General features: G+C 49.3%; 1 protein-coding gene across 1 annotated transcript in view; it reads left to right on the top strand.

The window, feature by feature from the left end:
• CDK5RAP2 (CDK5 regulatory subunit associated protein 2) overlaps positions 1-23,059 on the top strand; it is a 173,868-nt gene that overhangs the window by 58,710 nt on the left and 92,099 nt on the right. Inside the window, exons 13-14 of the mRNA XM_040963828.1 lie at positions 13,373-13,543; positions 16,521-16,658. Of these exons, the coding sequence (XP_040819762.1) occupies positions 13,373-13,543; positions 16,521-16,658 (309 nt within the window). The remainder of the gene's footprint in view (positions 1-13,372; positions 13,544-16,520; positions 16,659-23,059) is intronic.

The following is a 23,059-nucleotide window of genomic DNA, read 5'->3' on the forward strand; positions in this document are numbered from 1 at the left end:
TGGGCTGCAGGTTTGGGGAGCTTGCACGTGAGCTGTAGGCCTTGGGACTCCTGGGGAGGGAGAGGGTAAGGGCGGGACTAACAGGAGCAGAGTTGCAGTTTAGGAAGACCAGACTAACGGCTGCCGGAGGATAGCAGGTGACGGTGAGCCAGGAGATGGGGAGATGAGGACAGACCTTCCTGGGGCATGTGAGTGCGGCTCCAAGAGGTCAGGGTTCAGGGCCAGAGAAGGAGCTCCTGTGGGGGAAGGGGGCTCTCAGGTGCAGCTTCTATGGCTTCACCTGGTGCTTCTCGAGGCTTCGCTCACAAGGACTCTTGAATATTCAGCTGTGGTTCTCTGTTCTTCAACCTTGCTGCATCCCACAAGTACGGAAAGAAACTGTTGGTAAGAAAGATGTCCAAAGCACACACACTCTTGTTCTCAGTGTGCAGTCGGCTGTGTTTTCAGCACTCTCTTCGGCAGGGACAGTTGCTGCTTAAGCTGATAGACTTAGAGGTGTGAGCCTTCATCTGGATTGTACACTCTGATCCCTACAGCCCTGTGTTTGGGCGCAGAGAATGCCATTCCCATTTCACAGAGGTGGCTTGGCCTCCTTATTTAATGACTTGACCATAATGGCTTCTCAGCCTTTTGGCTAAGGTCAAGTGTAAATGACTCGACCATGGTCACTGTGAAAGTGCTGCCTGGGCCCACATTGTGCTGGTTGTAGGTAAAGCCGTAGCCTGTGATGGTGGCCTCCCATATGGGTGCTGGTTCAAAGCCTGGCTGCTCCCTGACAGTATGCTTGGGAAAACAGTGGAGGATAGTCCAAGTGGTTGGCCCCTTGGACCTATGTGGGAGACCTGGAAGACGCTCCTAGTTCCAAGCTCCTGGCTTTGGGCTGGCCCAGCTCCAGCTGTTCAGACCACTTGGGGAGTAAACCAGCTGATGGAAGATCTGTCTCTTTGTCTCTCTCTCTTTCTCTCTGTAACTGTACGTTTCCTATAAATAAAATCTGTAGATGCATGTGCTGTATGTGTGATCTGGCTCTAGCCGACATACCTGTGTGCCTTTGCAAGCCTTCGTTAGTTACATCAGCAAAGCTGTGAGATGCCAACATACGTTCATCTTCCTGCCAGATCAGAATAAAATATAAGGGTGACTCTAGGCAATTCATGAGCATATGCAGTTAGAAGGTAAGTTAGTTTTGGTGCCAAAACAGGGTGAGACCCACGCCTGGCCTTTCATAATACACATTTCCCATGAACACTTTGAAGACCCCTTGTACATTCTCAAGAAAGATCAGCTTGCAGTATCTTGATTAATTGAAACAGTTTAAATTGTCATTTGTTCCTTTCTTCGCAAACCATGTGCAGAAGCTATGGAAAAGCACACTGTGCAAGGACAGAGTGGAGATGAAGGGAAAGGCAGGAGGGTCAGACAGACAAAGGGGCGACCAGGCAAATGGAACCCCAGCTGAGTGCGTCAGAGCGCACGGCGCGATGCCCTTCTCAGAGCCAAAGAGGGGACTTAGCATTCAGCTGGCAGCTCCTGGTAGTGAGAGTAAAAAGGGAAATCCCGACACAAGGTCCCCAGTGTCTGCATGATAAGCATGTTTAGATGAAAAGACAGCTTTCACTGGCACTGAGCCTGCGGGAAGGATTGCCTCGGGTCGGTGTCTACGAAGAGGATTCGGAGCAGTGCGAGGGGTCCTCAACAATACCCCCTTCAGTAGAAGCAATTGTGTATAGGGCCGGATGTGTGTCATCCGTGTTGGTAAGCTTGTAAGGATTGAAGTTTGCCGTCCCTGTAGTTAGAAAATCTGCAAAGGCAGCTGGAAATAACTGCAGCCCTGTTCCTAGAGGACCCTGACTTCCAGCCTGTTCCCGGGATCCCTGTCAGACAGACTTAGTCTTTGGCTTCCCTTTAGAACTCAGGGATCGTTACAATCAGCTCTCTTTTGGATGTGATCAAACCATCCTTTGCCCAGACTAGAAGCATTGACACCAGTCTCACTGTGCCCGTTCTTAACCATTTCGGAGGGAGACGATGGCTTGGCTGAAAAGGCGCCCTGGGTGACGGCGGGTACATTCGCTGTGTCCCATCCGGCACACACGGCGAGAAGCTGGGCCGTGAGAGCCAGTCATGTTTGTGGGTTTTACTTTGCTGTGATGGCAGCGACTTGGTGCCAGTTGACTCAGCATGTGTTGTCATTTGCAGCTTCTTCACTTGGCGGTGTGGGCACTGTCATTGGGCTGTGGTGAGTACAAGCTGTGTGACCGCAGCAGTGACAGAGGTTGAAGCGTGAGGATCGCAGAGCCCCTCTGCCATGTTGGGTAACCTCCTTGCCATCACAGCACCCACACTTCACAAAGACACACAGGAGGCCCCTGCAGAAACAAGCAAGCGAGTAAGCTGGCATTCCCACGTGTCTAACAGGAATGCTGCCTGGCGTCTTGCCTCCCCGCCCTCCCAGCTCTGGCTCTGATGCTCTGCTTGGCCTCAGGAACTTGAGAGTTTCCGTGTAGTGTGTGTGTGTGTGTGTGTGTGTGTGTGTGTGTGTGTGTGTGTGTGTGTGTGTGTGTGTATGAGAGGGGGGAACTTTGCTTCTTTGAGGTTTGCCGTCTCAGGCTCAGGTACTCAGTAGTGCACTCGGTATGCGGGGAGGGTAGAGCAAGTCACCCCCTGTGTGTTCTCCTTCGTTAGCAGCATCTGTTAGAAAGTGGTGTGGCTCCATTACCCGGCCTGTCTTACAGTACTGTCATCTGCTCGGAGACCTGTCACCCAGCGCCCTGCAAAGTGCGTGCTTCAGTCCCAGGCACTCAGCTCAGTGGGGCTGCCTTTGGCTGGTGGAAGCCCAGAAGTCTAATTAGAGTTGTACCTGGCTAATCCAGTGTGGTCTGCAGGAGCAGATCTGCTCTCGGGCCAGTTCAGCCTGAACCGTTCTCCCAGCCCCTGTTGTCACAGACGCTCATTGATGGATGGCTCCAAGTGCAAACGTGCTGATGATTAGTAGGTGTTTTAGTGAGCTGTGGGACTAAGAACACAGCCTGCAGGAGGTTGGTTGGTTAGTTGGTTTACCCATTTCAGAATCCTCTCCTCTTTTAATAAAAAAATCTGATGTAAAGATTGCGCGTCGGCATTCGTGTAAAATAAAAGTGACCCTGCAGTCTACATGACCTGTTAGAGGTTCAGTCTTTGTGAATTCCAGTTTCTTTTTTTAATTTTCATTTTTATGTTCCATGATATAGTTCTGCAAGCTCACTCTTCCACATTGTCTGCTTCTGTTTTCCCCTGTTATTGTTACCACAGTATATTCCTTCAGCGGCAGTCACAAGTCCGTCATTCTGCCATTGAAGTGTATTGTGACATTGGAGTTATAGACAGTGTTCAAAACACCAGCATCCTGTTGTCAAGATAGATGGGATGGCTTCATTGGGATCCATCTTTTTTTATTTTTATTTTTATTTTCTTTTGGAATTCATCTTTTATTTGGGAGTTGAGATGCATACTGCAGTGTGTCTTCAATTCTTGGTATGGTGTTACCCCACATACAGTTCCTCTTGGTGAAATTCGAGTCTCTTGTAAGAGTCTGTAAAGGCTGAGAACTTGGGAGTCAAACTGTGTCTGAATCCTGGTCCCATCATTTCCTAGCTGGTGGACTGTGAACCGGTGACTGCCCCTCCAAATGAGGGGTTCTGTTATCAGGAAAATAGGGTTTGGCTGTAAGGTTATAGGGTAGAGGATGCAGCAGTTGCGTAACACCCAGCGACCCGTAAGTGATGGGTACCCGGGAGCTGCTTTGATGAAGATGCATCAGGAACGTAGCAGTGCTCGGAGGCATCTTTGGAATAGTGGAAAGCAGTGCGGGGCTTGGTTTGCAGTCTCGGTTTCATTAGAGGTGCTTCACCTCTGAGCCAACTACTTAACCTCTCTAAATAATATTTACTCCTTTACAATGGGGTTTATTATATCTATTTTAGGATTAAACAAGCGAATAAAATTTAATGTGTGAGCAAATGCCTACTGTGCTTTCTGGCACACAGAGGTGGATGCTTAATCTATTAGATTTCTTGTCTTGCCTTTTTTTTTTTAAAATTTTTTGGAATGTGGTGGGGAGGAGAGAGAGAGAAATAGATGGGTATCTTCCATCTGCTCTCTCCAAATGTCTGCAGCAGCTAGGATGGGACCAGGCCAAAAGCAGGAGCCAGGAACTCCATCTTTGTCTGCCACATGGGTGGCAGGCAGTCAAGCCCCTGAGCTGCCACCTGCCGCCTCCCAGGTGTGCATCAGCAGGACGCTGGATCAGAAGAGAGGCAGGCCTCTGTCCCAGGCACTTTGGTGTGAGATGGCAGCATCTCTAGGGTGGCTTCCTCTGGGGCACCACGCCACCCACCTGGGTTCCCCTGCTTTGGTTGTGAGACAGGTGCTGGCTCGGGGCCTTGAATGACAGGCCACTGCCTTCTGGAGTCTCCTGATGGCTGTTGACTGATAAATGTCAAGCCAAGCCATTCCTTTCTCCCTGCAGCCACACTCCCCTCTCCTTTGAAGGAAGAGGTGGTCTTGCCTAGCAGGAGGAGGCTCCTGCAGCACTTCAGCGGCTCCTGCAGGGGCTGCTGGGGGAACTGTTCTGAAGGCTCTTTCCACCTGTTTGTGTTCTCTCTCTTTCTCTTAAATTTATCTTATTGAAAAGTCAGATTTACAGAGAGAAGGACAGACAGATATTCCACCTGTCTGATGATATATCTGTCAGACAGATATTCGCTCCCCAAACGGCTGCAACACCCAGAACTGAGCTGATCCAAAGATAGGAGCTGTTTGCACGTCTCCCACATCTATGCAGGGTCCCAAGGATTTGGGCTGTCCTCGGCTGCTTTCCCAGATCATAAGCAAGGAGTTGGAATGGAAGTGGAGTGGCTGGGACATGAGCTGGTGCCCATGTGGCATGTTGCTACTGTAGGCAGAGAAGTAGCATGCGGTGCCACTGTGCTGTCATGCTCTCTTACTTTTTCACGTCTGTGCCAGATTCTGTCTTGGGCACTGGGAGGACAGAACTGGGTGCAGTCAAGCACTGTTGCTGATAGAGTCTAGTGGAGAAACAGACTAGACCTACAGACAAACAGCCGAAGTGTCACTTGGTAAGTGCTGAGAGGAGGTTGGCCGAGAGTGGAGCAGTGCCACGGACCCTGAGTGGGAGGGCTTCCTTGAGCAGGTGGGTTTGAGCTCAGACTTGGAGGAAATGAGGAGGTGGGCATTTCTGGTAGAGGTGGGGCCCATACCAAGGCTTGTGGAGCATGAACAAGCCTGGCATGTAGGGCACAGAGAGTGGGACTGGCGGAGGAGCCACCCAAATCCTGTTGTATCTTCAGGTGACGTTTGGGACAGCTATGGTGTCTTGCAAGGTGCCCGACCCAGCTAGGGCTTGAACGTCAGCTCCTCCTCCCCTGGCATTCTGCAGAGGCCTTGCTTAGAGCTTGGCTGGCCGTGCTGGCATCGCCATACAGGTGGGCAGCGTCCCATTCTGGTGATCTTCAGGGTTTTGTTTGTTTTGAGGTATGTGAATTCTTTGTTCCAATTTATTCTCACAGGAAAAAAGCAAGAAAGTGGAGCTAGCCAGGTTGCAGCGAGCTATAGAAGGCCCCCGCTTCCCGTGCTCAGCCATGTCATGCTCTGTCACAGCCCCTAGGAGCAGCGCGGCTGCGCAGTGTGGCTTGAGCACGCTGTCCACGTCAGCTGTGGAAGTTCTGCTCACATCGTGGGCCACACTGTCTCAGGGAGTTTTTGGTGCACTTTCCTGTGTGCATTTCAGGGTCCCCACCACCAGCTTTCTCACAGCAAAACCTGATGAGGTCGGGCCCGGCACAATAGTGTAGTGGTTAAGGTCCTCGCCTTGCATGCCTGGGATCCCATATAGGTGTTGGTTCTAATCCCAGCAGCTCCACTTCCCATCTAGCTCCCTGCTTGTGGCCTGGGAAAGCAGTTGAGGACGACCTTTGGGACCCTATACCTGTGTGTGAGACCTGAAAGAGCTCCTGGCTCCTGGCTTTGGATTGGCTCAGCTCCAGCCATTGCGACTGCTTGGGGAGTGAACCAACAGACGGAAGATCTTCCTCTCTCCTCCTCTTTGTATATCTGGCTTTGCAATAAAAATAAATAAATCTTAAAAAAAAAAAACAACCTGGTGAGGTAGACATTTCCTGGGTGGGCCCCTTCTCAGTCCTCGGCCTGGTGGCCTGAGGTAAAGTGGACTGGCTGGCTGGGGAGAGAAGTGTGAGGACCCAGTTTTTCATTGCTAATGTGATTCTGAGATTTAGGGATGTTTTCCCCCTGTCCCACGTAAGCCACTTTTTAAAATTGGCCAGTCTGTTTGAGAGTGCCCTGATCTGCCGGGGCAGCTCTGTTCAGTGTTGGTCCAGAGGGCACCTGCCAGTCTGAAAGGAACACTGCTTGTTAGTGTGGAAGAGGGCCCCCCAGTGGCAGTTGCCGTGCACATCACGGCTGTGGCTGCACTTACCTTAAGGCAAGGTAGTTTGCTGTAGGAGACGGGCTTTAAGGTTTTGTGTTTTCTTTTCTCAGAAGCAAATGAGAAGCTGGCACAACTGCTCAACTGACTAATCCTCCACTTGCAAGTGCTGGCATCCTATAGGGGTGCCAGTTTGTACCCCAGCTGCTCCACATCTCATCCAGCAGCTCCCTGCTTGTGCCCCGGGAAAGCAGTAAAGGACGGCCCTTTGGAACATCTCAGCTCTGGTGGTTGTGGCCACTGGGGAGTGAACCAGCAAATGAAAGATCTTCCTGTCTCTCCTTCTCTCTGTAAACCTGCCTTTCAAATAAAAATGAGTAAATTAAAAAAGAAAGGAACCTGTGCACCCGAAGGTGGTGTTGCAGATGTCTTGGGATGGGAGCTTTTTGTGTTAAAATTTCTGTACTCCCTCCTAAGCCTATAAAGTCATGTTTAGGAGGAAGACCCAGGGACGTGTAGTTAGGATTCTGTTAGCCAGCTAGGGGTGGGTATTCCTAATCCTAGGACTTCCTGGGCTTGGTTTGGAAAACTCCTAGTGGAATTAAAAGACTGTGAGGGGCTTCAAAAAGCTTGTGCAAAAAAAGGAACTCAAAGATAATGCAGAATTTTGGGAATTTTTTGAAGCCCCTCCTGGTAGACTTGATTTTAAATTCAGATTCAGGTACTTTCTTTGGTGAAGTAGCTGGGTTCTTTTGAACTTGGGTGTTTTGATGGGCAAATGGATAGAACAGTATCTGCTGGGCGGTTGTGAGAGCTGCCTGTAGCAGTGTGAACTGCCAGCACTTCCCTAAAGGCTGTGGAGGTTTGAAGGAGACAGCGCCGTGCACTCTCCTCGGAGGACAGGCACAGAGGGAGGGCATGAGGACTTGGTGATGGTCCTTGGGTTGTACCTTGTAAGAGAGCCCGTGGTCTCCAGGCAGAGTTGGAGGTGGGAGGGTTTTACGTTTGGTTTTCCAGATGCAGGGGAGTGGGTGCGTACAGGCAGGGAGTCTGGCGAGTGTGCGAATGAGGGTGGCTGCAGAGGGCACTGGTTGGACCGGGCGATCAGGATCCTGAGCTGGGACCCCGAGTCAGCCGCTGCACCGGGGAGCTGCGCGATGTATTTGCTGGGAGGCACTGGAGGAGTTTGAGCAGAGAGGTAGTGAGCAGCTGTCTGCGTGGGACAGGCAGGTGAACCAGAGATGGCGAGATAAGGAAGGAAGCTGTCATGGCCAGGCGAGAGCTGAGCTTTGCACAAGGCGGCGGCAGCCGGGTGGAGGGGATCCTCTGCTCCCTGGCAGCATGGCCTTCCTCCTCTGTGATAACTGTCCCTTCCCCACACAGGCGTTCACTTGCTCCATGGGAGTCAGGATATTGACTGGTCCTTAGTTCAAGGGCCCAGGTTCCAGCTGCTTTCTCTGTGTCCCTGTCTCAGATCCTGCCAGGCCCGGCTTCTGTTGGGCAGACTGGCGTCCTTCCCCGCTCCAGCCTCTTCTTGCCTAAGAGGATCCTGGCAGTGCCCTTCTGCATTCTAAGCCTGCCCTACTCCCAGACCTTGTGCCACAAAGTCCTGCCCTGGCTGTGAGGCTGTCACAGAATTGTAGCCTCTTCTTCTTCTTCTTCTTTTTTTTTTTTTAAGATTTATTTATTTTTATGGGAAAGGCTGATGTACAGGGAGAAGGAAAGACAGCTCTTTCTATGCACTGGTTCACTCCCCAAGTATCCCCAGTGGCTGGGGCTGAGCCAATCTGAAGTCAGGAGCCAGGAGTTTCTTCTTCTGGGTCTCTCATGAGTGCAGGGTCCCAAGGCTTTGGGCTGTCCTCTACTACTTTCCTAGGGCACAAGCCTGGAGCTGGATGGGAAGCAGAGCAGCCAGGACTAGAACCAGTGCCCATTTGGGATGCTTGCAGTTGGATGATTAGCCACTGGAGCGTTGAATTGTACTTTGATTCCATTCTGCTTTTGATTCTTTGGATAGTTCCTTGGTAGTTGTAGGGGTGTTGGGCAGGGAAGGACTTGGGTTCTGTGGGCTGTGAAAGGTGCCACACCCACGCCCCTCATCTGGAGGAGGTTCCTTGGGACCACAAGCTGTGTGTTACTCCTGGTTACCTGTTGATTCACAGGTGCCTGGGAGGGAAGAGGCACCCTGTGGCTGGGTGGGTGACAGTGCTGGGAGTGTGCACAGCTGGGAGGCCGGTGTGGGCCCAGCTTGGTGGAGGGGAGGCAGCGCCCTGGCTCTGCTCCGCACTCATCCTCTGTTCTCTCAGTTAACCCTTAAGGACCCTGGCCATCCACAGTGTTGGCTCCGTTTACTGGAAAGGAAGCCGTCCAATTTATTCTCTCTGTGTGGTTGCACAGCTACTTAGCAGAACTGGGATTTAGAGCAGGGTCTTTCTGCTGTCACAGCTAGGGATATGGAAGGTTTGGGGAAAGCACCCAAGATGATCAATTTTCGCTTCTGATTGTTTTGCTCTGGCGAGATCTGCCAACTCCATGCCTGCTTGGAGCACGTGTTACTGCCCTGCTGGTGGCGAGCCATGCGCCCGTCAGCTGTCTGTGTTGCCATGGCAGCTGCTGCTCCTCAAGGCCAGCTCCGTACACACCTCCCTGCCCTGCCTGGCCTCCTACACCGGAGCATAGGTTCAAATCGTGGCTGCTGTTTGCAGTCTAGTCCCCTGTTCTCTGGAATACAGCCAACGATGATAGCTCAGTTGCTTGGGCTCCTGCCACCTGACCAGGATTGTGTCTGTACTGAACGTGTTGTTGCGATGCTTCTCTGGTGGTTATTACAAGCAAGACAATGTAACAACTATTTACATAGCATCTGTACTGTGTTAGGTGTTTTAAGGATCTGGCAGTGACGAAGTATACGGGAGGTTGCACCATTCCTTAGAAGTGACTTGAGGGCCTGGTGTGATAGCTTAGTGGCTAAAGTCCTTGCCTTGAATGCACCAGGATCCCAAATGGGCACTGCTTCTAATCTCGGCAGCCCCACTTCCTATCCAGCTCCCTGCTTGTGGCCTGGATAAGCTGTTGAGGACGGCCCAAAGCCTTGGTATCTTGCACCCGTGTGGGAGATCCGGAAGAGGCTCCTGGCTCCTGGCTTCAGATTGGCTTAGCTTCAGCTTGTGGCCCTTTGGGGAGTGAATCGTTAGACAGAAGACCTTCCTCTCTGTTTCTCCTCCTCTCTGCATATCTGACTTTCTAATTGGAAAAAAAAAAAGTGACTTGAGCACCAGTGGGTTTTGTATCTCTTTGGGATGGGTGAGGTGTCCTAGACGCAATCACCATGGGAAACTCTGGGCCTCCTGTATTTTTGTAATAATAAAAAAATGCAAGCTTTTACCTTCTCCAGAATTGAATTTTCTATCGTATTTACTGACATTTGCAGCTTGGGATAGGTTCTCGGTCTAGTTGTTTCGGATTAAAGGTCTTATCATCATTTATTTGCCCACTAATTCAAAAAAATTAGCATTTAATTTGAAAGTGTTTTTCTTTTTCTTTTTTTTTTTTTTGAGGGGGTTCCTTCTGGTTATTTGAAAGTTTGTTACTTGCCACTGATGGTTGCCTGCAAAACGGTGTTACGTAATTGATCATTCCTTCCTTTGTAAGTGCAGACTTCTGTGACCATTAATTTGCTTTCCATCATGTATCAAGTCGCCCTAAGGTGCAGTTCATACAGAAAGGATAAAAAAAAAGTGTTCTCTGGACTCCACCAAGGGCTGCTCTGTTGGCTTCCTGTTGCTGCTCTGACAAATTAACACCAGCCTGGTGGCTAAGCAACACTGAAAGTCCCACCGTCCTGGAAGTCAGACCCTGCAGTGAGTCTCCTCGGGTAAACTGAGGTGCCGGCAGTGCTGGGTCCTCCTGAAGGCTCTGGGAGTTGGGGGGTCCTGCTCTGGCCTCACATCCCATCCTCTGTGCCTGGACCTGCACTTCTTTCCATCCCGCAAGCCACACTGCAGCTGGAGTCTTGACCCGCTCCCTCTTCCACTTAGGAGATCGCCTGCCGCTGCAGCAGGGCCCACCTGGCTAGTTCCTGACAGCCTCTTCGAGTCAGGTGTAACTCCATCTGTTGTTTGTTCCTTTTGTCCTTCGCTGGTTAGAGTGTGACCACTTTTGGGGTGCTGCCATGCTACATACAGAGCAATTAAGTTTTTTGTTTAAGTGTCATAAATTTGTAGATTTGAGCATTTATTTTGATGTTTAACTTATTGTTTCATTTTCCTTAGTACATTGGAAGGTTATAGAGAAAGAGAAGTAGATCAAGGGGGGTGGTCTTCCACCTGCTGGTTCACTTACCAAATGGTCACAAATGCCAGGGCTGGGCCAGGAGCCAGGAGTCCAAATGCTTGGGCCATCATCCACCACTTTCCTGGGCACATAAGCAGGGAGCTGCATTGGAGGTACAGCACCCACATGGGATGCCCACACCTCAGGTAGTAGTTTAACTCACCGTGCCACAGCACTGACCCCCCAAACTGTCTTGTGGTGAGCGGTGGGAAGGCTTGTTCTGGGTGATGCCCAGTTCCTTGGGTCTTTGATAGCTCCTTCCTTTCTGGTGTGAACAGGCGGCGGCCCTGTCCCCGAGGCACACCTCAGTGTACCCCACAGTCCTGAGCCATGCATATATTGTCCCTGTTTCTAATTTCGTAGATCTCAAGTGAGGCTCAGATCTTTACATCTGGTTTACCGGTGTGGGTTTCACTGGTCCAGGGACTGTACTTGGGAACTGCTGTGTTTGGGGGCCCTGTCCTGTTTGGTAGCGAATAGTATTTAGAGAGGGTAGTGTGGCTAGCAGGGAGGACACTGATTGTAGCTTTTCCAAGTGGAAGGTGGGAAATAACAGCAAGTATGAAGTCATGTGTGTTTGAAATTTAAGCTTAGATCTACAAGTTTTAATTTATTATGTTTATATTTATTTTCTCCTTCAAGCATAATGACATTAATATTTATTTTAAATATTATATATATGCATTTAGTTTCAGAATAACAATATAATTGTAATACTCAAAACATTACTAACAGCAATTTAAAGTTCTTTTAGAGCCTTCTTAGAGAAATATCACTAGGGATATAGAAATTCTTCTGCTTGGGCCCAACGCAGTAGCCTAAAAGTTCTCACCTTACTTGTGCTGGGATCCCATATGGGCACTGATTTGTGTCTTGACAGCCCGGCTTCCTATCTAGCTCCCTGCTTGTGGCCTAGGAAAGCAGTTGAGGCTGGCCCAAAGCATTGGGACCCTGCACGCAGATGGGAGACCCGGAAGAGGCTGTGGGCTCCTGGGTTCAGATCGGCTCAGCTCTGGCCATTGTGGCCACCTGGGGAATGAATCGGGACAGAAGATCTTCCTCTATCTCTCCTCCTCTCTGTATATCTGACTTTCCAATGAAAATACATTAATTACAAAAAAAATTCTGCTTGAAATTTTAAAAATTAGTGGGTTAATAGAATGGACAGAGTCAGAGACGTGTTGATTTATTTTCCAAGTGCATACCGTAGGTGAGGCTGGACTGAGCTGAAGCCAGGCGCTGGGAGCCCCATCTGAGTCGCCCACATGCTTGAGACGTCTCCTGCCGCTCAGCGGAGAAGCTGGGGCTCGAGCCAGGTGCTCTCGTGGAGGGTGTCCCGAGTGGTGGCTTAACCACTTTGCCAGATGCCTGCCTTCAAAACATTATTCAGTTTTTTTATTTAATAGAAAGGCATAGAGACAAAGTCAGTGTAGATAGACATACAGTGGTTTACTCCTTAAATGCTTGCAAAAACTGGGCCAGGGTCTGGCTGAAGCCAGCAACCAGGAACTCAGTCCGAGTCACCTGCTGCCTCCCGGGGCACACACTGACCCAGCAGTTGACATCCAAGGCAGAGCTGAGACAGCCCGAGCCCTTCAGTGGTGGCTGTGTGTGTCCCAGCCAATGATGGCACTGCTGGCTCCCACCTCCCTGGCCCCCACCTCCTGCACACACACTGTCTTCCTTAATATAAATCTTTTATTTGATAGGTAAAGAGAGAAAAACAGTTTTGAATGGCTCCAGCATGGCGTGACAGCCAGTTGATTTTCTTTGTGGTTTAATAAATGGCTGCAGGCTATCCCCACTGATGTCTCTTGACGTGCACTTGACACTGTATCCTGAGGATTACCGTAGGGCAGAATACTTGCGGAGAGCAGGTCTTCATTCCCCTTCGGTTATGACTGGAGTGCTGCGTTGTGAGGTTGTAGTACGTTTTATCCCTCTCCTGGTGGGTGTGTGGATTATCTCAGAGCCTGTTGGTGCTGAACATGGTGCTTCAGCTTTACAGAGCGTTTAGAATCGGTGCATACTCGGCTTTCCCCTTTCAGATAACGGGAGCATTTTCCATGGGACTATATATTCTTTGTAAATGTTACTTCACGTATTTTTTTTCCTGATTGTTAAAGTGATAAAGGATTATTTAGAGACTTTTGGAATATTAGGAAAAAAAACCACCTGAAAAATCACCTTTAATTCCTCTCCTTAGGATAATGTACTAGTTAATATATTCCTATGTAACCTTATACCGTTTGTATAAACATTTAGGAAACACTTGATTTCACACTATGTGTCAAATTTGGTATCCTAGTTTGTTCTTCCTTGTAATTTTGTGTTTCTTTTGCTGCTGTACTCTCTTTTGGCTAGCTAGTTCTTTCTTGGTTTTCAGCATCGTATATAATGTGAGGATAAATGTTTGTGCACAGTGCTTTTTATGAATCTCCAAGTATTCTTAAAGTTGGATTTGTTGCACTTTAAAGAGAAGCACGTGCACATTTGGTAAACATACCTGTTAGTTTGTAAGTCATGCAGCTAAAAGGTTGTCGCCTTAGCTTGTTTTTTTTGTCAATTAAATTCCATGTTTTCTTTTTCTTCTGGTAGGACCTTAGGAATGAAGTTGAAAAATTACACACTGAAGTGAATGAGAGAGAGAAAGCCGTGGAGCAGCGCCGCAAGGGCCTCCTGAGTGGGAGCCGCACGACGCTGCCCAGTCAACAGCAGGTGGTCCGGAGTCTCCCGGAGAGTGCCAGTGAGAAGGGCCTGTTGCTCCAGGTTACCAGCTCTGCTTTTTTCCTTTTGTGTTGAAGTCTGTTGATTTTAGAATGTGTTTTTTCAGTTCTGCAGGAGCGTCTGTGACTCTCTTGGTGTCGTCTGGGTTCAGGCGCGAGGGAGGCGACTTTGCGGAAGTAGGAGCTCAGAGGGAGGAAGGCGTCACACTGGCCGTGCGAGGACAGGGAGGGGGCTGGTCTGTGCTCTGCTGCCCAGCCTGCACACGGAGGTGCTTCCACAGTGTGACTTGTTGTGCTGGGCCTGTTTGAAAGTCAGAATTACACAGAAAGAAAGTAAAAGAGAGGGAGAGAGAGGGAAGGACAGCTTCCATCTGCTGAGTCACTGTCAGATGGCTGCCCTGGCCATGACTGGGTTAGGCTGAAGCCAGGAGCTAGGAATTTCACCTGGCAATCCCAGATGGGCAGCGGGAACCCCATGCACTTGGGTTATCCCCTGCTGCTTTTCCTGGGCCGTCAGCAGGGAGTTGCATTGAAAGTGGAACAGCCAGGACCTGAACCATTGCACCTAAGGGATGCTGCTGTCACAGTGTCGTTGCTGTTCACTTGCTCTACACAGCGTCAAGCCCTTGCTATGCCTTGTTTGCGCCGTGCCCTCCCGGGTCTCTGTACTTCCCTCTAGTCTCTCTTCTTCTTCTTCTTCTTTTTTTTTCTGTCTTGGAATATTCTTATTTGATCACATAGTGACTCTTGGGGAATCAGCTCAGATAGCAAGTAGCCAAGATGAATACACCCTCAGGTCCGCATCCTTCTGAAACCTTCAAATGATTGATGCAATAAAAAGTGTAAGCAGACAAGGCGTAACTAGGAGAAAGGGAACAGGTGTGACACTAGGTGTGAGTTGTCAACAGACTTTTGGGTGATGAGTAAGTACATGGGCAGTTGTAATTGTGTAGGATTCAGCAATCTGCACTCGCCTCATGAAGAGTGGACATACGCTGCAGAACTCTCGGAAGGCTCAGCAGGCATTCCATGCGTCTGTGCTTTGAAAAGAGCAACTTAGGCTGGGATTCCAAACAGTTGTAGGTCACCTTTTTCTCCTCCGCAACAGGAAGCTCTGGAGACCTTAAACCTAAGAAACTCTGGCCTGAGAGGTCACCCGTTGTGGAAACCAGGGTTGGAAGTGGAGTAGCTGGGACACTACTTCCACCCGTAAGGGACTGGTGCCACAGGGTAGAGGATTATCCTGTTGAGCCACTAATGAGGGAATTAGAGAGAGATGGGGAGAGACAGAGAGCCCACATTGGAGCTGTCAAGGAAGGCCTTCAGTCCGTAGTCCCTCCTCACGTGTTTGAATCCATTGAGGGGAATCCGAAAGTTGCTGTAGAGCGTTTGGAAATAACGCTAAGCACGTAATTAATTTTATGAATGAAGTAAACAAATAGAAAGAAGCAGTTACTAATTCCAAGGAAATCAAAGACTTGAACGTGAAGGGAAATGTAATCATGGGACCCTGAGTGATTGAAGCATGAGCAGGGTGTAAATGTGGAATATTGATTTAACTGTATAATTGCTAGGAAGTGTTGGGTTGTCTTATTAGAGTTCAGTCCTTAACCAACTTGATAGGCGCTGATAGGTAAGGCCTGAACTTCAGAAATTGATAAATAGAAGAGTACGAATAGAACATAGAAACCTGGAACAAATTGCCAGAAGAAATAGCCAAGAAGTCGGAAGTTGTTTTTCTTTGGAGGGACTTGGCAGTGAGAAGTAGAGCTAGTTATCACTGAAGCCAGGTGGTACTAAATGAATGTTAAACTACATATGTGTAATTGGACTTGAAAAATTAAAATATAGTGTAAGCTCAACTGGATTATGACAATTCTGGAGCATTACTGTTGGTTAATTTGATTCCTCAATCTTCCCACTTCTGTTCATTTTTTTTTTAAGACTTATGTATTTTTTATTACAAAGTCAGATATACAGAGAGGAGGAGAGACAGAGAGGAAGATATTCCGTCCAATGATTCATTCCCTAAGTGGCCGGTGCTGTGCTGATCTAAAGCCAGGAGCCAGGAACTTCCTCCAGGTCTCCCACGCTGGTGCAGGGTCCCAAGGCTCTGGGCCATCCTCAACTGCTTTCCCAGGCCACAAGCAGGGAGCTAGATGGGAAGTGGAGTTGCCGGGATTAGAACCGGCGCCCATTTGGGATCATGGCACAATTGCGCTGGGCCCTCGTTCATTGGGTTTTTACAAAGAATCACCTCTGCTTCATTCTTGTTTGTGTTCACCTGATTTTTTTTTTTTTATAAAAGCCTGACACAACAACTTAATTCTACCAGGTGCTGGGAAACAAGGTGTTGTTCCAGCTTGTAGCTGCTGACAGAGAGGAAACAAAATCCTGGTTCAGCAATCATTGGCTTTTAAGTGGTTAGGTCCAAGAGTGTGTGTGTTTGAACTTGGCTCAGAGACCAGAGACATGAGATGAATGTTGCATGTTAGAGTTTCCGAGGGCTTGTGCAACAGCATGAGGGAGCCTTCCTAACTGAAGCCAGGTTTGCAGTCTTGGCTTTGCTGTGGACTCAGTGGGGTTGTGATCCACAGGCCCTGTCCTCTGCCCCGTCCATCTGCAGGATGGGGCATAGACCCCGAGATGACTCTGAGCAGGATGGGCTTGGAGCTGGTTGCACGGAGTCAGCACTGGTAGGAACTGGCTTGGAATTGATTCTGCTGGGTCAGTGCCTGGGCTGTGTCCTCCACACGTACCCGGAGGCGGTTGCAGTAGTGACAACAGAGGAAGGTCTGTAGCTTCCACCATCCTTGGCTCTGTGCCATGCTGTGTTTTTTAAGTCAGGATTGCTTAGAAATGGAGTTGCATTCCAGTTTTGTAACCACTGATATTTAGGGATGGTGGAAATTATTTAAGGGACACATGGAAATTGTGAAAAAGTAAGGTGTCTTCCCTTTATGAATTTGGGGACCCTGTTTCTTGATGAAAACATCCTCCTATTTGTTTCATTTCCTTAGAAATTCAGTGTGAAGGATCTGGAAGCATTGCAGCAGAACCACGGCCTCGTGCCCCCGGTGGATCTCTGGGACAGAGACGTGGTGGCCGAGAAGAGCTCCTGTGTGCAGGCGCCAGGCAGCAGCTGTGTCTTCTCTCAGGTGAGCACGACTGGACTTGAATGGCCACATGCCAGAGTCTCCACTTCTGATAGTTGATAAGTTCTGGGATCTGGAGAGCCTCAGGCACCTGCTTGCTGGTAACGGAGCCTCCTGCAGCCAGAGGAGGCGTCGCCCCTCCCCGTGCACCTTACCCCTTCACGTCCTGCCTGTGAGCATTGGCATTTGCACTGCACACTGAACTAAGACAGCATGGCTTGTTGTAAGACGAGCCTCTTATTTCTTGCCGTAGGGCCCACTTCTGAAGATTCCTGTAATCCCCAGTGTTAAGCAAGGTTTCCTGTTCAGATGCCCTACGAAAAAATGACACCGCAGGCCCTTCCTGATTTGGCAGTTAATGGTCGGTCTTTCCATTCTCGCTCCTCTCCAGCCACAGCTGATTTCTTTCAGATGTCTGAAGACACCGTGCTTGCACCTCCCTGGGCCTTGGCGTGTGTTGTTCCGTCTTCCTGGAGAGCGTTTTCTTTTTCCACCTGCTCAGTCCTGAGCATGCCTGTTCTACCCTCGTGTCCTGCTCTTTGCTGCCCTCTCCCTCTGGCTCACAGTGCACGGCACACCCTCCATGGATGGTACACCTTGCTCCTTATGTTGGTGATATAGAACGTGACTTTCTGTTTTTTATTCTTTAAAAATAAAAATGGATTTTTATAGTATTGCCTGTGATGTAAGATACCCGTGTGTGATGAACGGATTGCTAATTTACATATCTGCTATCTCATATGGTTATATCCATTTTCCCCCAGTAAAGGCACGAGCGGCTATCAGCTGCTGATTTAGCAAACACCCTGGAAACCATGCACTGTTGCCGATGACATTGTCACGTTCCACGTTAGGTCTTTCGGGCCGTTCTTCTGTCAGGTCACTATTTTGTGTAGAATCATCTTTCTGTCTCCGTCTGGGTCTCTGTGTAGCACTGTGGGCAGGTGCATCAGTCTCCTTGGAATCCAAGTTCTCAGCCCCTTGCTTGGCTCTGTAAATGTTTGTTGAGTGAATAAATGAGTAATGCAGCCGGGCAACCAGAAATGGGAAAGGAAAGGAATTCATTGTAGGCCAAGGTGTTTTTTTTTTAAACCTGGCTTTAATTGAGTTCATACATTCAGAAGACAGAGAACTCTTAGGCAAATTAGTTCTCTGATGAATGACTCTGATCATAACTTGTGGCTCTGGGAAGGGTGATTCTCGAAATAACGAACAAGCCGTGCAGCGTGGGCCTTTGCCATCAAGCAGATGTGGGCAGTGCGACAGCGGTGGGGAGCCTGAGGTGTGTGCCCGTGTCACACCCCACTCTGCGGCTATGGGATCGTAGTGGAGGTGTTGTCTGAGGATCCCTGGAACACTCCAAGGTCCCTGGGAAGGTCGGGGCGGATGGACCAAAGCTTGCTTTCCAGCTGGTGTGGGTAGATTGCTTTATGTTTTACTGAGCAAGTGCTAGCTGTGGTGCTATGGATCGGCTCGGTGTCAGAGCTGATCCTGCCTGCGTCAATGAACTCTGAACTGGAGCTCTGTCTTAATTCTGACCGTGGGTGTCTCTTGGGTGTGTCGGCGTGATGCGTGGAACCCTTAGGTTCAGCAAGGAATGTGGAGGCCTGCGTTTCCTTATTGGCTCTTTTTTTTTTTTTTTTTTTTTTTTAGATTTATCTATTTTTATTTGAAAGGCAGCTATACAGAGAGGAGGAGAGATAGAGAGGAAAGATCTTCAGTCCAATGATTCACTCCCCAAGTGGCCACAACGGCCGGAGCTACGCTGATCCAAAGCCAGGAGCTTCTTCCAGGTCTCCCATGTGGGTGCAGGGTCCCAAGGCTCTGGGCTGTCCTCTGCTTCTTTCCCAGGTCACAGGCAGGGTGCTGGATGGGAGGTGCGGCTGCTGGGATTAGAACCGGCACCCGTAAGTGGTCCTGGCATGTATGGCGAAGACTTTTGCCACTAGGCTACTGGGCTGGGCCCTGGTTCTGTCATTTTACTTAGCTAAGTCTATTGAGTGACCTTGATTTGCAGTGAGTTTTTATTTGACTCTGACCAAATTTAGATGGGTTAGATTGTGTATCAACGTGTAATGAGGTCTATACTGTTTTGAAGGAAGATAGCAGCTCTCAGATTTTTTGGATGACTTCACTAATTTGAATATTTTTAGCCAAACTTTGTTATTTTGAATCATAGTTTCATCCTGTAAAACTCAGCTAAGTGTTCAGTATGATGCTTGTAAGTTTATTAAATAGGTTGAATATTTTAAAATTTAATTTCATGAGTCTGACGGTGTGCATCGTTTTGGTTTTTGTCTGTCATGCTGGGTGATATTTTTACAAAGTCCCAGTGAGCGTTCTGTTAATACTCAGATTGGTGACGTTTAAATCAGTGCGGTTTAAATTCTGTTTTTTTAAGAGTCACCAAAAATAGCAGATAAAGAATTCTGAGTCATCAGTTAAGAATTGTGAATTTCTAGGTGTCAAATGAAGAAGTCCCAGCATTTCAGCCTCGCAGACTGCTTTCCTCCCGAGAAAGGTGAGGCTCTCAGATCTTAGTTTTCTTTTTAGAGAATGTGCATATTTTCCCTTTGCCCTCAGCCGTTTGTGTTGATTTAGGATTTATTCTCTCCCTGTTTTTACAAAGAACTTGAGGCTGCGATGGTGTCTCCACAGACCCCGCTCGCAGCCCGTTTCCCTTTTAATCCGTGTGTGATTCTGAGAACTGATGCTAGACGTTCAGGGAAGCGGAGAGCAGAGTAAAGCACGCTGACCATGCTCAACTTGCTGCCGCTGGAGATCGATAGCCTGGCTCCTGACATGGTTGGGACGTTACTGCTGAATTTTCTGAGTATTGAAATAAATGTATTTCTTGCAGGACTGTGACATAGCTGCTGAGAGAGACACCATCTGTCTACTAGGCCACTGAGTTGCCCCGATTGTCAGGCAGTGATCTGTTAAGCTTGCTCGTTACGTGTCTATTGCTGCCTCTTCCACCTGTTGTCTGTACGCCACATGTGTCTCCTTCAAATGATGAGGGAAATAGTGGTGGAATAGGACATGTCCTGGCGTGGTGTCAGATGCCACTGCTGGCCAAGGTTCTTGATCTCTTTGCAACTCCCCTTTCTAGCCTGTGACATGGGAAATTCTTGGCCTACTTGCTTTCTGATGAGAAACATTGTCAGTGTGTTAGGGAAGGTGCTTTGGGAGGTGAGCTGCCGAATCCACCATGGAGTGGCTGGTGCAAAGCAGCAAAGGAAGGAGAGTGTCGACTGGGAACAGACTGGAGGCGCTTCCAGAGGCTGAGCACGAATGAGCAGCTGCGCCTTGGGGAGGTGGAAGCTGTGGTGGTCCCGCAGCCCTGCAGCAGCACCCGCACCCTCTGGGGCCTCTTCCCCTGACTGGCCAGGCCTTGCGGCCATCTCATGTCTCAAGTGTAGAGCTCTGCATTCTTAGGGGAGAATTGTACTGGTTTATGTGGGCAGAGCCAGGTAGAGGCGTCTCTTGGCACTTGCCTCTGTGTTAGGGACATTTTTGGAGGGATAAGGGGAATGCTGGTGGCCAGGATGGTTAGCCCAAAGGTTGTGGACAGTACACTCAGGGTCAGCCCCCCAGTGGCGGTCTGGCAGTGATGAGATGCCTCCTGTCTGGGCTGCTGCTTGTTTGGTGTGCCAGAGGGTTGGGGCTGGGCTTCTGCTGCCGAACAGGTGCATGGTCCTGCTCTCCCGCCCCCGGGCAGCCGGGCTGGGCCCAGTGCCTCTGTGCTCAGGAGATGGACTAGTTTGTCAGCTCTGCTGAGGGAGCCACATGACTTTATTCTAATGGGGCATGATTCAGCGCAGGGGGATAGGTGATTGATGAAATGGGATCCAAATGGCTCCGAAGAGTTCATTTATTTAAACATGGGTGAGCAATTTGCTTCTAGGAAGATGTTGACTCACTCTGGCTTTCATTATGCAGAATATCCACAGGAATCTCTGCTCTTAAGATTCACATCAGTCCCCGTGTTCCCCTCTTACCTGTTTAATCATCATTTCAGCAAGTGTTTGTGGCAGCATTTGATTTGTGTCAGCTGCTGGGGCTGGCTTGGGACACTGCTGCCTGCTAGGAGCCCTTGGGTCTCTGATTAGGTGGTTGGTGGTCATGTGGTGGAGGAGGTGGTCTTGTGGTCATGGCAGCTGCCCTGGTGAAAGTGGGCTGAGATGAACCTGGGCTGGGAGGGGTGCCCTGAGGCTCAGGAGGGTCTGCGCAGGTCCTCTGGGTTGAAAAGGATGAGGGTAGCAGGGGAGAGATTTACGGCCTGAAAATGCAAGTGAAGGTTTCAAAAGGCCGCCTGAAAGAAGAGAAGGCAGCTGAGCTGGCATCCAGGCCCTGCAAGGCAGTGGGGTGTCCTTCTCCAGGCATAGACACAGGGTCCTCCGGTGGGATTCTTCGAAGTGGACTTGCCTCCCACAGGCTGGCGTTCATTGAATCTCCTCTATATCCACCAGCAATATTTATTTACTCTTTTTTTTTTGGAAGTCTGTGATTGGCTTTGAAGGTCCATGCTTAAGCACAGCCCCAGGTGTTGGCTGAGTGGATGCAAAAGATGAACGCCTGCTTCCAGAAAATCAGTCTCAGCATCTGAAAAATGGGGAGATTAATATGCGTCCCTGGACTGGGGTGGTGATTAGAGATGATCTGTGTCGAGGAGCTGGCAGAGCACTTGGAGCTGCGAGATCAGTCACAGCTGACGTTAATCCTGCCCGGCTTTGTTCTCAGAACGCGGTGGAGACTAACTCATTTCATCTCCTGTGAGCTAGCTGGAATTATCGCCTGCATTTATAGGAGAGGCTGTTGAAGCACAGAGAGGGTGGGTCCCTTGTTCAAGGTCACACAGTTCATGATCGTCCACCCTTAGACAGTCGGGCCTCTCATGGTGGGTGCTCAAGGAGCAGTACATTTCTTATTTTGCTGTTGCCTTTTCTTGCTTCCTTCTGCTGGAGTTTAGGGGCTGGCAGGGACAGTGTTACACTCACCAGATGCACAGTGCTTTTTCATGCGCGGTGGCCAGGGATGGGTGGGCTGAAGAGCATGCGCATTGCTACCCACAGCCTGCCTCCCACCTCGACTTTGGGCAGTGGGGCCCTTTGTGGCACAGCCCCTGTTCTCTAAAACAGGAGTGTAGTAACCCTCAAGCCCCTGTGTGGTGGTGAGGACTGCATGGGTGTCGGCGAGTACTAGGCATGGTGTGTGACACGTGGAGGCCTGGAGGCTTCTGGTGCTGTGGTGCCCTAGTCTCGCTGTTTCCTCTGGTTCCCACCTGGTTCTGTGAGAGAATCTCAGCTGAGTCAGTTGTGCACAAAGGCATTTGAGAGCAAGCTGCTTGTGATGGTGACATGTGGCGTAATTTACTGAAGGACCTGGCATTTCTACAAGTCTGGATTGTGACTTGTGACCAGACTGGTGGAGCAGTGCTTAGAACCCTGAGCTGGCTGGCAGAACCTCAGCCTTTGTTTTGTAGGTTGGAAGCACAGCAGTTCCTCCCGGGTCAGGGCCACATGGCCTTTCTACCCTCTACATCCTTTGGGCAGTCTGCGGAAGCCATGTTAAAATACATAAAATATATGCATGGGATTATCAGGAAAGCCAAATATTGTGAAAATCACCAACAGAACAAAAATAGTCATGCCAGAAAAATTAAAAAAATAATTATGCTGTGGAAATGTTGTTTATTTATTAATGTGGTAAGTAAAAAGATCTTGTGGTGGTCTACTGTGACTGCTGTAGTTTTGAACTTGTGATATGAACAAATGGTGTTTGGCCTGGCAGTTAAGGTGTTGGTTAAGACATCTATGTTTTGTACTGAGGCACCGAGGTTGGATCCTGCCTGAGCTGGAGGCTCCTGCTTCCTGTTAACGTACACCCTGGGAGATGGTGGTGGTGGCTCAAGGGAGCGGTTTCTGCCATTGGCATGGGGGACCCAGGTTGAGCTTCTGGCTCCACGTCTGGGGACTGCCATGGAATTTATGACTGGATCACTGGATGAGGGTTGTCTCTCCATTCGTTTCTTGGCTCTTAAATTGAAATTAACAAGCAAGTATAGATTTCTGCGCTGTCTATAGTATATACCAAATCAATACTGTGGTTTATATGGTCTGGTCTATATTTCTTCAACTCCAAGTGGAAGGAAGGAATGCTAAATTTCCATTAGAGGTCACAAAGTTAAATTTTCTAAAAAGATAGATTTGTTTTTTGAAAGTTGGAACTACAGAGTAAAGAGAGATCTTCCATCGACTGGTTCACCATGGGTGGGCCAGGCTAAAGCCAGGAGCTCCATCTGGGCCTCCCATGAGGTGGGAGGGGCTCAGCTCTTGGGCCCTCTTCTGCTTTTCTCAGGCCATCAGCTGGGAGCTGGACTGGAAGCAGAGTCATTGAGGCAG

The sequence above is a fragment of the Ochotona curzoniae genome, unplaced genomic scaffold, assembly GCF_017591425.1.
Source record: "Ochotona curzoniae isolate NIBS_2020 unplaced genomic scaffold, NIBS_Ocur_1.0 scaffold_3208, whole genome shotgun sequence".
In the NCBI taxonomy this organism is placed as follows: Eukaryota; Metazoa; Chordata; class Mammalia; order Lagomorpha; family Ochotonidae; genus Ochotona; species Ochotona curzoniae.